The following is a 14,813-nucleotide window of genomic DNA, read 5'->3' on the forward strand; positions in this document are numbered from 1 at the left end:
TGAATTAGCACTTCTTAGCTTTAAAATTGCAATAGTAGATATCGTTTTCTTACTGATAATGCAAATCAACTTAAAAATATGAAGAACGTGAAAAAAGAGAAAAGAAAAGAAAAAAAAGAAAGAAAATGCAGTGACCTCAGGAGTAAAGTATTATGTGGTATTATGAGGAAAAACCCCACTTTGGAAAACTTTGTTATGATCCAGAAGACATGTTCATGTGTTATTGTGTAAAAAGAAATAAATAATTCAAATATAAATCGGCTTCACCTACTTAACCGGATAGAGACTTCATCTTGAGCAATTTTAAGAATTTTTATAACACTGTTTTGAGGAGCATCCATTTTTTTTTGTAGCACATTGGTTTATAGAGAGAGATAGAGATTGAGAGAGAGTGAGAGATTGAGACAGAGAAAGAGAGAGATGGAGAGGGAGAGAGAGAGGAAGAGAGAGTGAGGGGAGAGGAAGAGACAGTGGGGGGGGGGAGGGAGAGAGAGAGAAAAAGAGAGAGAGAGAGAGAGAGAGAGAGAGAGAGAGAGAGAGAGAGAGAGAAAGGGGGGAGTGAGAATGGAGAGGGAGAGAGAGAAAGGGAAAGAGAAAGGAAGAGAGAGGGAGAGATAGAGAGGGAGGAAGAGGGAGCGAGAGGGAGATGGAAAGAGAGAGAGAGGGAGAGAGAAAGAAAGAGAAAGACGGAGGGAGAGGTAGGGGGTGAGAGAGAGACAGGGAGAAAGAGAGAGAAAGAATAAGAGAGAAAGAAAGAGCGAGAGAGAGAGAAAGAGTTCTGTTGTTTCTTAAATGCAGCATTATTCTCGAGGTATCATGACTTAAAACAAACCTGAATAAAAAGAACAAAAGAGACTCGTCTCCTTACTTCCTGCAAACTGCGTTCATTTTCTAGGAACCACAGCAAACCAATTCTTTAAACAAGAAAAAACAGAACCAGGAAATAAACCTGCTGAATAAAAAAAAACACTTTTAACAAATCTAAAGGCTTTAATTTAATTAAAGAATTAAAATTAACATATTATTTAGGAAACGTCTCATAGAAACAGGTCGGGCCTTTTAAAGCACACAGAGCTCCTAAACCCATGCTCCTGGGATCTTCATGAGGTTTCAGAGTTCACTCTTTCGGCCATTTAACAGTACAGCAGCGTAAACCTGCGGTCACTTCGGCACACGGTACCGAGCGATGCTGACAGGCTGGTATCGGGCCAGGCCTCCGTGCCACACTGACCGAGAACAGTGACAGTAACAGTACTTCCTGAGAGCTCGGTGTGTGTCCATCTTCACTCAGAGCCTAGAGGATTAAATCAGTGCGTCTCAGATGGTCAGAGTCGGTGTGAATCTCTGATGGAAAAGAAGAGCGGTCAGCCGCTGGGTTCTGATTCTGCAGAGCTCAGGTGAGTCAGGACGGCAGAACCGGGAGAATCTGGATCAGGTGTTTGGTCCGGTCTGGAATCTGGACAAAGTGTGAAGAGTACAAACATTAAGAAGAGCTAGCAGTCCATAATTTATTGTTTTTATTTGTTCATATTTCCATTGAAGGAAGAAGAAAAAAACTTTACTTTATTAACTGATATTTTAAAAAAAACCTAATTCATAAATTCTAACTATTAAAATAAATAGTAATAAAGATTCCGATTTTCTTTCCAAGCTGTTCAATAATTTCACTAATAAAATGCCTTTACCTTTTATTCTATGCAGGATGTTGATACGTTTGCTTCTAAGGGACGACATCTCTGCAGTTACCTTAAAAAAAATAAACAAAAAAAAAAAAAAATAAAAAAAAATAAATAAATAAATAAATAAGACCTTTAAAATATATATATACTGTATATACTGTATATACTACTATATATATATACTACTATGACACTTGCTGGGAATATATTTTCCCAAAAAAAACAAAAAGACAGATTTATTTATAAATTATTTATAAGAAGGATGAGAAGTTCCAGAAAATTCATTTGGAAAACAACAACAAGATAAATCTCAGGACTTTTCCAGGGGTTTTATGCTGTTTTAGACCAAACAAAAAAGCTGGATTAAAAACATTGGTTAAAAGATGGTTGTTCAGAAACATTCGACTGCCTGCAGACCTGCTGTTTGATCATCTGAAGGCGCTGAACTTCCAGAAAAGCAGTTTGTAGAGCAGCTTGAGCTCGGAGCAGTCGACTGTCTACATCCTCCAGGGAGCTGCACAGCTCCACCTCTCTTAAAGACATGACTAACAGTTCATTCACCTGACCTAAAACACACACACACACACACACACACACACATATATAAACTGTAACTGTGCAGCACCACTGGCATGCAAAAGTATTGAGCTTTTTCACATTTGCTATTATTGTGAAGGGACTTCATTAGGATTACACACAGATCAGGTATAATACTCTGAGCACTGAGAGGTGACGTGAATAATGATCTCCTCATCATGGCACCTGTTAGTGGGTGGGATATATTAGGCAGCAAGTCAACATTTTGTACTCAAAGTTGATGTGTTAGAAGCAGGAAAAATGGACAAGCTCTGATGGCTAGACCACTGGATCAGATCATCTCCAACACTGCAGCTCTTGTGGGGTGTTCCCGGTCTGCAGTGGTCAGTATCTATCAAAAGTGGTCCAAGGAAGGAACAGTGGTGAACCGGGGACATGGTCATGGGCGGTCAAGGCTCAGTGATGTACGTGGGGAGAGAAGGCTGGCCCGTGTGATCCGATCCAACAGATGAGCTACTGTTGCTCAGATTGCTGAAGAAGTTAATGCTGGTTCTGATAGAAAGGGGTCAGAATACACAGTGCAGGACGGGTCAGGGTTTGTAATTCTTTAATTCTTGGTGCAATTAGTAACCATCAGAAGTCTTTGTGCAATTCAAGTGTCATGTGAATGACCTCAATACAGGTCACCTGTTCCTGGAGCTGATTAGAGAACACACCTACACAAAAGAGCATCATGAAGATCAAGAAGCTTAAAAACCACCACCAGTTGTGGGTAAGTGTATCGCCTGTTTACCCCTGGATGAATATTTACACTTTACATTCTCAGGTTTGTGTTTTTGTGTCAGAAAAGATCAGTATTCTCTTACTTTTTGGCAGATTTTTGTTCAGAGTATCCGTGTGGGGAAAGTCCTGTGGAAGGAGCAGAGGATTTGTTGAGAAAATATTTGACCTTATTATTTATTCCACATTTTATTTATTAACACAGCGGAGGATTCTCACCTGTATTTCCTGTTTTATTTGAGCATTAGGGATGGGCGGGATTCTGTCGTGGTCACTTTTTTCCAGCGTCGTCTCCGTGGAATAATCGTCCAACTTCTCGGTCTTTACACAAACGACGCTATCTAGAGGTGTCGAGTTTTGTCGCCTCGCTAAAGCCTGGGTTTCTGACGTGTTGTCCTCATGGAGATCGGCGTTTTCAAGCTGAGACAGTCTGCTCATTCCTGAGGTGCTGGGATTCTCGCCACTGTCTGTTGTTTTCTCTTCCGCTGACCACAAAGTGTGATTTGTGCTTGAGGTTCTGAGGTCTTGTCTCTCCCAGTCTTCGCCCGAGCAAGGTGGAGTTACGGCGTCACACTCGATGGACGCCCACTGGAAGCCCTCGTCTAGCTCGAAGTGCTGAAGGTCGTCTTCTTGTGGATCAGGAGGTAACGGAGTCACCAGCTCAATCCCGAACCTTTAAAAGCGGTCGCCGTGGTTACGACTCGAGAAACTACAGCTGATCATCAACGTTATTTTTTACTTCAAATGATTTTTTAAAACAATTATGATTAGTCAGAATTTAGGTATAAAACTTTAATTGCAAGTGAACAGTTGTTGCATCTTTTAGGTCTTTAAAAATATCCATCTTTGAGTCAAAGTAAGAAGTAAGTAAGACTTTTGAGAAGAATAAAATATTTTATGGGTCAAAGATAATTTATGGGTCACTTCAATTTTCATGTCAAAGAAAATAATAATAATAATAATAATAATAATAATAATAATAATAATAATGCAAAATCACAGTTTAAAAAAAAATTAAATTAAAAATTAATTACTATTTCTAAAAAAAAATTTTTAATTTATTCTGTAAAAACAGCAGGTATTCGAAAATTACCAGCAAACATTTTATATAAATAAATATTAAATTAATTAATTTATTTCTACAGTAAGCTCTTACTCCTGGTAATGGTCACAGTGGATCAATCCCAGTGTGTGAGGTGGGACTAATCCCCAATACACCCATTAGAGGGTGCACAAATTTTTGCACTGGACCATGTATGTAGAGGAGATTTACTGTATTTTAGAGAATGAACCTCGTCCTTAATTTCCCTTCCTCCACTCACCTGGGCATGCCCTTCTCTCTCTGCAGTTTCCTGTGTGTGGCTTCCTGATACATCTCCTTCCAGTTGATACGCCACTGCGAGCTCTTGGAGCTAATGAGCTTCTGCAGCGCCGGCTTCAGCACCTGGGTCTTGGCGGCTAGGCCCGGCTTCTGACACGTCCGGATTCCTCGCGCCGCCTTCAGGTTGGGTTTGTTGGCTTCCGTTTTGCTGACCGATCGGTTCAACAAGGTCGGGAGGACGTTCCTGGTCTGGCTAGGTTCTGGTTTCTCCTGTGGTTCTGCTCCTGTGGAGGTTAGCAGGTTGTCGTCTTGTTTGTGTGGAGATGGTGTTCTCTTGGTCTTGCAGGCTTGTGCGTCACATCTCTGACTCTTTCTGGACATCTGTGGAGGCTTTGAGGAGAAACGCGGGATGTCAGAAAGCGTGGTTTCAGGTCTGAGCTCGGGATCGGGATCTTTTGAAGGACCGACTTGCGGACGCTCCTTGTTTAGAGACTTCCGGATGTTTTTCAGCATTGTGGATAAGTGATCTTGTTCTGGAGCAGTAAGTGGTACAGCAGCAGATGGAGGCTGACTCACACGCTCAGCTTCTTCAGACGGAGTAAATCTGGGCATTGTGGATGGAACATCTCTTAATAATTGCTTCCTCACAGGTGGAGAATCAAAAGTGTTGTCATCACACGATCTCTTCTGACCGAGCACAACTTTATCCTGCTGTGATTTGTCTTCCTCCCAGGAGGAAAACATGTCCCTCTGAGCTAACTCATCACTTGTGAAGTCCACGTCTTTCTTTGTGAACAATGTGATGGACTTCTTCTGAACACTACCTTCAGTCTGGGCTCCTTCTTCGCTTTTAGACTCGGGAACAGCTTCTGCGTTCATCGTTTCTTGCTTGTTTTCATTATTAGGTGGAAAGGTGACACTTTTATCGTCGGTCCAGGCCGATGTCCCCGAGTGTGATCCGAGACAGCTGAACCTTTTTGCCCATGGCTTTTGATAAAATGCTTCTTGCATCTTCGCTGCCTTTCTTTCTCTAAATTTATTCAGCTTCTCTTTATGCCTCTGCATTCTGAGAGTAAAAGAGAGATATCTTTAAAACAAAAAAATCTCAAACAAACAATCTCATCTACTCTCTGGAATATATCTGGAGTGTTTAGTTAATCCTGTGATGTGTTTTTAGACACTACGAGAGACACGCTTCTACTAAAGTCCTGTAAACACCACGGGTGACCACTTCGACCAGTTTAGTTCAAAATACCTGAGAGATCTCACTAAACGCTTCTCCACTTTAGAGAAAGAGTCTTTCACGATTCCTGAAAGGTTTTCCAGGATCACTGCTCGGAAGCGTCGCTGCTTTTTATCTGCTTCAGGTTCCTCTGTGCTCTCACTGTCCGAGTATTTCTCCCCATGATTTATTTCATAATAATAAATAATAATAAATTGTTTTTATTTATTATTTATTTGTTTGTGTTTATAGGAATAAATTATTTATTATTGTTGTATTTTTAGTGTAGTAATTTATTATTATTAAACAATTTACTTAAAAACTAATAAATAATTCTTTTTTTCTAAGAAAAACATTATTTACATTATATGCATGCTAAATCACAGTAAAATTCTTAAATAATTCATAAATTATGAAAAACTTTAACCCTTAACATACGACATAAAATTAATTCTCTGATTATTTATTTTTCTAGGGTTTTTTTTAATCAAAAAATAAATTTTAGATCAATTTAGTTTTTTTTTAAAAAAAATCCTGTCTTCGACTAAGAACTTTTATATATCCTACATGACTTTTTTTTTTAACTTCCTGTACTTTAGATTTTTCATTTATTACAAAAACTTGGCTTTTTTTGTTTGTTTATCTCAGCTTACTGGTCCCTGGGGAACTTGTATTAAATGCAATTAATATGTTTTTAAGCTTCGATGTGGTGTTAAAGCTCAAACTGAAGCTTTCTGCACTGGTGCACAGACTCCTCCATCCTCGCCACCTATCATACAGTCCTGGTGGAATAAACATCTGCCATGCTTCTGGCTGTTTTTGGCCCAGGGGACTGATTTTGGTGTACATTTTTGGTATACTTACTTGATCAGCATGCGGTTGTGATCTCTCTGAACACAGAGGTCTTTCAGCTCGTCGTTGCTGTAATCCACCTTAAAGCCCCTCTCTGTGCGCTGCTTCAGGGAGAAAAGCTTGCTGTTGTGCTCTTCACATTCAATGTGTCTGCTGAACTGCTCCAAGCCTGACAGGGACACGTCACACGCCCAACACTTGTGCATCTCCCTTGAGAGAACAAGAAGTATCAGTCATTAAGGGGGAAAAATAAAATCGACACCACTTTACTATACAAACCCATCGTGTACATTTGATCTGCTCACCCGCCTTTGAGTCTCTCGATCGCCTCGTGGTGTGTCCGGCTGTGCATGTGTTTATCCAGGTTCTAGTCAGGGGGGAAAATAAAAGAGAAATAAGAACGTTTAGGGTCACATATCTATACGGTGATGCTCAGGAGATGCTTATGCAACTCTGAGACTAAAGACAGAGTGATAAACATTGCAGTCGCTGATACAGAAGAATCATAACATACACAGATCAGCCATAACATTATGACCACTGAGAGGTGAAGTGAATAAGACTGATGATCTCCTCATCATGGCACCTGTTAGTGGGTGGGATATATTAGGCAGCAAGTCAACATTTTGTCCTCAAAGTTGATGTTAGAAGCAGGAAAAATGGACAAGTGTAAGGATTTGAGCGAGTTTGACGAAGGGCCAAATTGTGATGGCTAGACCACTGGATCAGAGCATCTCCAAAACTGCAGCTCTTGTGGGGTGTTCCCGGTCTGCAGTGGTCAGTATCTATCAAAAGTGGTCCAAGGAAGGAACAGTGGTGAACCGGAGACAGGATCATAAGCAGCCAAGGCTCATTGATGCACGTGGGGAGCGAAGGTTGGTCCGTGTGATCCGATCCAACAGACGAGCTACTGTTGATCAGATTGCTGAAGAAATTAATGATGGTTCTGATAGAAAGGGGTCAGAATACACAGTGCAGGACGGGTCAGGCTGCAAAAGGATGACCAACACGATATTACAGAGGTGGTCATAATGTTATGCCTTATCGGTGTATGACACAATACAATCTTATCCATCTCAATTCATTTCTATCCGTCAACATCCGAGCGATCTGATCTGAAACTGACGTCCTCACTGGAACATTAGGAGAGATTTGTGAAGGTTGCTGCAGTCCAAAAATTGCACAGATTTCTGTTATTATGCAGGAGGATGGAGGATGAGAGGAGTGGAGGTGTGTCAGGATCTTCACGTCAGGTAGAAGGACAACACCTACAGCTCCACATGCCTTAATATTACAGGAGCTTCACAGGGTGTACATGCTGATAAGAGAGAACAGGCTAAAAGAAGCCTTAAGCAGACCCTGTTCTAATCTTTATGCTAGAACAAACAGTATAACTACGTCACATGGGGTTTGTGATGTCTTCATTTTATATAGTGTAACTTGTATACTCTGGATTAAAGGTGTAAAGTGCAGATACACAGTGAACAGTGTGAGTGAAGGACAATAAACACACCTACTGTGTAGCAGCAAAACTGGAGGCACAGAGTCAGAAACAAAGTGTCTGACTCATTTGACCTCCAGCGACTAGAAAGTCTTGATGTCATGTCTTCCTCCTGTCTCAATGGGTCCAGTCAAGTATTAGTATTTTTATTTTAATGACCTGAGGCACATTTCTCCTCTCAGGCAGGGGGTTCGATTCTCCTCCACCAGCACGAAAACATCTGTTATTGGTTGTTAGGAATCTCTAAACAACGGTCTGTCGTGTGTGAACAGGTCAGTATCCTGTCCAGGGTGATCTCCGCTTTGTTCCCATCATCCCTTGGGATAGTCTCCAGGCTCCCCGTGACTGTGTGTAGGATAATGCTACAGCAAGTAGATGGATTTTGATGAACCAGTTACAGGAAGCTGTAGACAATGCCGTGATGTCTGAGAACTCTGGGATAACAGCAAACACACAGTTCTTCCTATTCTAGACACGTATACGGTTTGTCAATGTCATGTCATCAGGAAAACATCTCACATCTGATCTGATAAAGATATGGAGCTTGATAACAATACTCAGCATGGGATTTAGGACCTTCTGAGCTGCTTGTCTGTGATCATAACCTGTATGTAATCATCCAGCATCTAGATATAACCCACCTTGATATTGTACTGGTTCAGACAGATGTTGCATTTTGTCAGTACTCCTTTATTGTTCTTTTTCTTCTTCTTCTTCGTCATTGCTGCTGCCTTTGTTGATGATGATGATGATGGATGAGGAGGTTTTATTTCACCTCCTCCTTCCACACCAGCGGACGTCGACTTTTTCTTAGCCACTTTACAAACTGCTCTCACTTTACTGCAGAAAAGGGAACCCTTCGTAATGTTTACACTTGTTTTTAAAAAGGTGTTTACTTTGTGCTTTATAATAAGCGAGCTGGAGAACTGACCACCGTAACTTTCCACATGGGCACGGACACACTCCGTTTGAGAAACCATAACAGTCTGGATTGCACTGATCTGGGGTCAGGGAGTGTTGACTAAACCCTGGTTATGAGCTATGGAGGCGAGCTGCGTCACTGATCTCAGATCAGGGCTTAAAGTGTAATAGCTCTTCTTCGCCGCTTCTCGGCTCCGCAGCACCTCCGCTCTTCTTCGATGCTAACGGTTTGCGGTTGTTACGCTAACATCGCCACCTAGCGTCCGGATTGCTACATTACCTCAACATTAATTATCTCATAAAAAATAAACAGGAAATAAAAAAAACCTATAAGGATTAAAATAAAAATAGAAAGAAAAATATTATATATATATATATATATATATATATATATATATATATATATATATATATATATATATATATAATAATAATAATAATATGTCAGCTGGGGTATCTAGCTTGGGGTTGGTGTTCGTTTCTCGATTCTGATTGGTCAGAAGGTGTTGTTTAATTTTCCGCAATAGCCCTCCTTTTTCTGACCGTTTCTATGGCAACAGCTAACTATTTTTTTCTACAAGAAAGAGAGAGAAATTATTATAAGAAAGCTGCTTTAAGTGATAACAGGAACTCACTTGTTTTCTGGACGATCTTTAACATTAAAAGTATCTATAAACAGATAAAAAAAAAACACCCAGTATGTCCATTTTGGAAATAAATAAATAAATAAATGGATTATTAGTGTTGAGGATTAAAGTGTTGTGGTATAAAAGGAACAGCTGATCACACCGACCCGTCACTGATTAATTTCATCATTCATAACATCATTACCTCTTACACAAACAGCAACTTGTTGTACTAACACTAAAACATTTCTCATTTATTAAAGAACAAATCATACATTTTTATGCATTTATAATTACATTTAATATCGTGAAACGTTCACGAAGCCAGTTAGATCATGTTTTATAGAACAGCTGTTCTCTCATCAACCTTCACTGTTTTAACAAACAAAAGAAAACAAAACAAAAAAGTAAACTCTTCTATGCTGGAGACAGTTTAAAAAGTGCTGACACTGGAGACTCCTTCCAAAAAAAATGTTTAATAAACAAACACATCTCCTTACAGAGAACTTCACCGTACAGTTATACGAAACCAAGCGTAAGAGTTATCGTTATGTATAATTAATCTCCAGATCAATCAGCACTGTGGTGGTTAATTTGCTTAATTTCGTATGATAATATTTCTTAAAAATAAATAAATAAAATAGGATATTTTACTATATTGGTATTATATATATATATATATATATATATATATATATATATATATATATATATATATATATATACAATATATATATTGTATATTTTACTGTAACGTATTTTACAGGACGCGATCCCTCTTCATACCGCAAGGGGGCGCTGAACCCAACACACCACATCATTTATACCAGAGAAGAAGAGAGTGTGGAAGTAGCGCTAATAAAAATAGCTACTTTAAACTGTATAAATCTCGTTATTTATTAGTTTATTTTTTAAATATAAAATGTGTACGGGTTGTGTACAGAAAGAATATCCTGACAGGGTGAGTTTAACATCGTTTATAATAAGTAACACTGACTAAATTTATTTATTTATTCGTGTATACCGCTAGCTATTAGCTTAGCAGACATGACGATACACTCGTCCCTGTGCGCCGGGGTCTCAGCAACTTTTTACTGAATTATTTATTCTTCACCATCAACACTCCCGGAAAATAATCAGTTTATAAGTCTTTGTGTGTGACATGATGAACTCATTTGACTCCGTTTATTATGAGCTCATCTGAAGCTTCATGAGCAGTGATAGAGAGAGGGGAGGGGAGGGGTGGGGTGATATCGCCAAAAAACATCAGACCGTAATATTTTTTATCCACGATACTATCCATGTCTTTATTATTATCTAGGGTTTTGATAGAAGAGCAGTGTTGCTGAGCTAAAAAGCCATGATTACAATTAGAGCAACCGTAAATATTCTCTCTCCCCTTGTCTGTCTGTTGTCTCCCCCTGTTTGCATTTCTTCTCTCTCTCTCTCTCTCTCCCCTCTGTCTGTCTCTCTCTCTCTCTCTCTCCCCCCTCTGTCTGTCTGTCCCCCCCCCTCTCTGCCCACAAATCAAAACAAACACAGCTTTCCATGTTAATTAGATAAGTGTAAGCTCTTCTGTCTCTCCTGACTCGTCTGTGATGTTTACAGGGAAACACCTGCCTGGATAACGGCTCGTATCTGATGAACTTTGTGGGATGTGCCAGCTGTCATCAGCGAGACTTTGTGCTCATCAGCGACAAAACACTGGTGAACGAAGACGAGGAGGAGATCGTCACTTACCTACGTGAGGGGTTTTAAATAAAAAGAAGCTCAAGCTGTTTTCGATACTCAGTGTCTTTAGTGTTTTTTCTCTCTTTTTCTCCATTTCTTTCTCTGTATTTTGTTCCTCTATTCCTGTCTTTTTTTATTCTCCTTTAGTTCTTTTCCTATCCTTCTCTTTTTCTCTTCCTCTCTTCTTAGAAACCTTAAAATACTCCATAAACTCTTATTTAAATAAACGAGTTTCTTAACAAAACCACACAGTGATATTTTATTATTATTTTCTCCTTACAGATAAGTGCAAGAATTGTGATCACGTCATAGCCAGACACGAGTACACCTTCTCAGTGGTGGACGACTATCAGGTCAGATCCTGCTTCTTACATGTTTACTGGGTTCTTCGCCAAAACCAAAACCAAAACGAACATTCAAACATTTTTAGATGTACTGAGAATAGAAATATATTATAAGAAGAGTTTGAGCACAAATGGTGAATTTTGTCAAGAAAAGTTCATAACTAAAGTGCCGTGATTCACGCTGCTGTAGTAAACTACAGAGTTACTGTAATCTCTGTGCACATACAGGTGATTATTTTCCTCTAACATCATGTCTTTTATTCCTCTCACACCACAGCCATTTGCAGATGCTTACAATTTTAGATGCATTTCTGAAAATTGTTGTCGCATTAAACGTTGTGGAACATCTGGAAACAAGTCGGTTCCCTTTTAAACAATCCTTCCCTTAACAGGTTTGTGTATCTCTCTCTAGGAGTTAATAAAAGCAAAAAAAGAAAAAACCTCAATGTGAAACCAGAAGCAAAAACCTGTCTGTCTGAAAACTTTAAACTCTGAGGTTTTCGTCCTGAGAGTTCCATGAATAAAGCCGTTGTGTTTGAGATGATGGTGTAAATGTCCTGAGTGCACGGATATTAAGAAACCCAAGCCGGAATAAAATCAGAGCCACTGTTATTAAGCCGTAATTTGTATGCTGTGGTGCGTGAACAGTTTTCTCCAAATTAAAGAAGTTCACTTCCAGAACAAAAATCTACAGATAATTTCCTCACCCTCTTGTCATCTAAGATGTTCAGTTAGATTGTCAATTCAGTTAAGATTGTCTTTCTTCCTTCAGTCATAAAGAAATGGTGTTTTTTGAGGAAAACATTTCAGGATGTTTCTCCATATAGTGGACTTCACTGGTGGCCGTGAGTCTGACCTTCCAAAATACAGTTTAAATGCAGCTCTAAATCTCGATCCCAGCCCAGGAAGAAGAGTCTTATCTTGACAAACCATCGCTCATTTTCTTAGAGAAATAAAACATTCTATACTTTTTAACCACAAAAGCTCGTCTAGTGCTAACTCTGGGATGCTACTACTACATAATCACGTCAGAAGGTCACGCGTGACGTAGGCCGGAGCTACAGACCCAGTGTTTACAATGCGAACGTGTAAAGACCAAGGAAGTGCAAACGCTCTTTACTAACAAAAAGGTAGAAGGAGAATGTCTGGGTGTGTTGATATCTAGGTGCAGAGCGAGCAACCACAGCTTAAAAAAAAAAGTTACTTTGTGTTTTTAATAATACACGTTATTTATAAACGCTGTTCAGGATACTCAGACCCTTTACGTACAGCATTAATCACAAAGCCAATACAAATGAATTGTTAACAATAATTATTGTTTTAATTTCAAACAGGAATACACAATGCTGTGCATGCTGTGCGGGAAGGCGGAAGATTCCATCAGCGTGATGCCTGATGATCCCAGACAGTCTGCTCCGCTCTTCTGAACAGAAAATAAAATGGTTTAATCCACGCTGAGCTCAGAAGGCTGGTTTAAATCCTCGACTGATTATAATCCTGTCTTCATATTTTTATTTCTTCACATTCCGGAGAACCTTCCTCAGCTGGATCTCTCCGGACATCTCCAACATCGGCTTGGTTTCCTGACTGATGAACTTTCCATAGGCTGTTAATAAGGTATTAATAAAAGAGTGGAAATAAAACCAATAATGTAAATAAAAAAAACGTCCTGTATGTTTTTAGAGTAAAGCCTCCTGTTCATCCTGAATGTTCAGTGTTTACTGTAAACTTTTATTACAGAAATCTCTTTTGTATGCTTTGTCTTAATAAAATAAACGATGCTCCATCACATCCTCAGCTTGTTTACGGATTCTGTTTACTGAAAGACAAACTGAAGAAGGGGCAGCTGCTGAATTCTACCAATAAGGTTGCAGCTGGCTCCAGTCTATTAAGCTTTTATACCAAAAATGTGAAGCAACACAAATACACTGATCAGGCATAACATTATGACCACTCCTAGGTGAAGTGAATAAGACTGATGAGCTCCTCATCATGGCACCTGTTAGTGGGTGGGATATATTAGGCAGCAAGTCAACATTTTGTCCTCAAAGTTGATGTTAGAAGCAGGAAAAATGGACAAGTGTAAGGATTTGAGCGAGTTTGATGAAGGAACAGATTGTGATGGATAGACCACTGGATCAGAGCATCTCCAACACTGCAGCTCTTGTGGGGTGTTCCTGGTCTGCAGTGGTCAATATCTATCAAAAGTGGTCCAAGGAAGGAACAGTGGTGAACCGGAGACAGGGTCATGGGCGGTCAAGGCTCACTGATGCACATGGGGAGTGAAGGCTGGGCCGTGTGATCCGATCCAACAGACGAGCTACTGTTGATCAAATTGCTGAAGAAGTTAATGCTAGATTTTGACATTTATTTCCAAATAATGTTTTCCAGAGGCCTAAAAGAATATAGTTTGCTCCTGTTTCTGTTGTGTCCATGTTAAAGCTCATATGAAAGTAGTCACTTTGTAGTGTTTCAGAAGGATTTCTGTTTTTCCCTAAACTACCAGGGGCGATATATATTCATAGAAAAGTTCCTAAAAAACAAAACAAAAACCATTGTGTCTCATTCACTGGTTCAGTTAATTATGATTAGCTTTGGGATTTGAAGTCTTCAAGCCTAAAGCGAGATCTGTTTTGTGTATCAGTCTGTTAAATTGTCCAGATTCTTACAAGTATTATTGAACATAAGATGAAAGTTTAGGATTTGAGATGCAGATCGTGACAACAATCATGACGATGGAGGAAAGGTGGAACAGAGCCTGTGTCAGTGTTCAGCATCAACTTCACCGAGCATGAAATTGTTAAACGTTTTACAATTCGACTTGGATGATCCAGACACACAGGATTTTTTAAAATGGATTTTAATCTTTTAGATGTACATAATGTACGCAGGTGTGGTTTACGTCATGCGTCAAGTAAAAAGATGCCTTTTATCAAGTCAGGTTTTTTTTAAATGTGCATTTTTTAGATTTTCTTTTATTATTATTATTATTAAAAATAATAAATATTATTAATTAATAAATTAATTTAATCATTAATAAATTATTTTTTACTGTCTATTTTGGATACAAAATATTATCCAACAAGAAAAAAAATAAAAAAAAATAACCTACATTAAAAATAAAAAATTACATTTTAGAAATCAGACTCTATGAATTACAGCCCTTGAATGATCTTACCTGAGCTTCATTTGCATACTGCAATCTGATTGGCCCTCAACATCAATGACGCAATAACACATACCAGTCACGTTTAACCCCAAACAAGACCAGTTTCTTTTAAAATAAAACAAAAAACAAA

At 39.0% G+C, this 14,813-nt stretch overlaps 2 protein-coding genes across 4 annotated transcripts; one reads left to right on the top strand and one right to left on the bottom strand.

Annotated features, from left to right (window-relative positions):
- Positions 1–866: 866 nt before the first annotated feature.
- Positions 867–8,900, bottom strand: znf106b (zinc finger protein 106b). Of its 3 annotated transcripts, none has more exons than XM_058379615.1 (9): positions 7,905–8,444; positions 6,697–6,758; positions 6,404–6,601; positions 4,319–5,383; positions 3,216–3,669; positions 3,083–3,125; positions 2,097–2,245; positions 1,686–1,746; positions 867–1,456 (listed from the first exon to the last, which is right to left on the bottom strand). In XM_058379615.1, the coding sequence occupies exons 2-9, from the start codon at positions 6,741–6,743 to the stop codon at positions 1,365–1,367; spliced, it is 2,109 nt and encodes a 702-aa protein (XP_058235598.1). In that variant the 5' UTR covers positions 6,744–6,758; positions 7,905–8,444; the 3' UTR covers positions 867–1,364. The 3 variants fall into 3 exon arrangements, with proteins under 3 accessions (XP_058235598.1, XP_058235596.1, XP_058235597.1); XM_058379613.1 differs by lacking the exon at positions 7,905–8,444 and adding an exon at positions 8,534–8,898 and having other exon boundaries at positions 868–1,456; XM_058379614.1 differs by lacking the exons at positions 867–1,456; positions 1,686–1,746; positions 2,097–2,245; positions 7,905–8,444 and adding exons at positions 2,259–2,768; positions 8,534–8,900.
- A 1,355-nt stretch (positions 8,901–10,255) lies between these two features.
- Positions 10,256–13,306, top strand: churc1 (churchill domain containing 1). The gene is made up of 4 exons (XM_058379665.1): positions 10,256–10,400; positions 11,048–11,183; positions 11,453–11,523; positions 12,849–13,306. The coding sequence occupies exons 1-4, from the start codon at positions 10,362–10,364 to the stop codon at positions 12,939–12,941; spliced, it is 339 nt and encodes a 112-aa protein (XP_058235648.1). The 5' UTR covers positions 10,256–10,361; the 3' UTR covers positions 12,942–13,306.
- Positions 13,307–14,813: the final 1,507 nt, after the last annotated feature.

The sequence above is a fragment of the Hemibagrus wyckioides genome, linkage group LG25, assembly GCF_019097595.1.
Source record: "Hemibagrus wyckioides isolate EC202008001 linkage group LG25, SWU_Hwy_1.0, whole genome shotgun sequence".
Lineage (NCBI taxonomy): Eukaryota > Metazoa > Chordata > Actinopteri > Siluriformes > Bagridae > Hemibagrus > Hemibagrus wyckioides.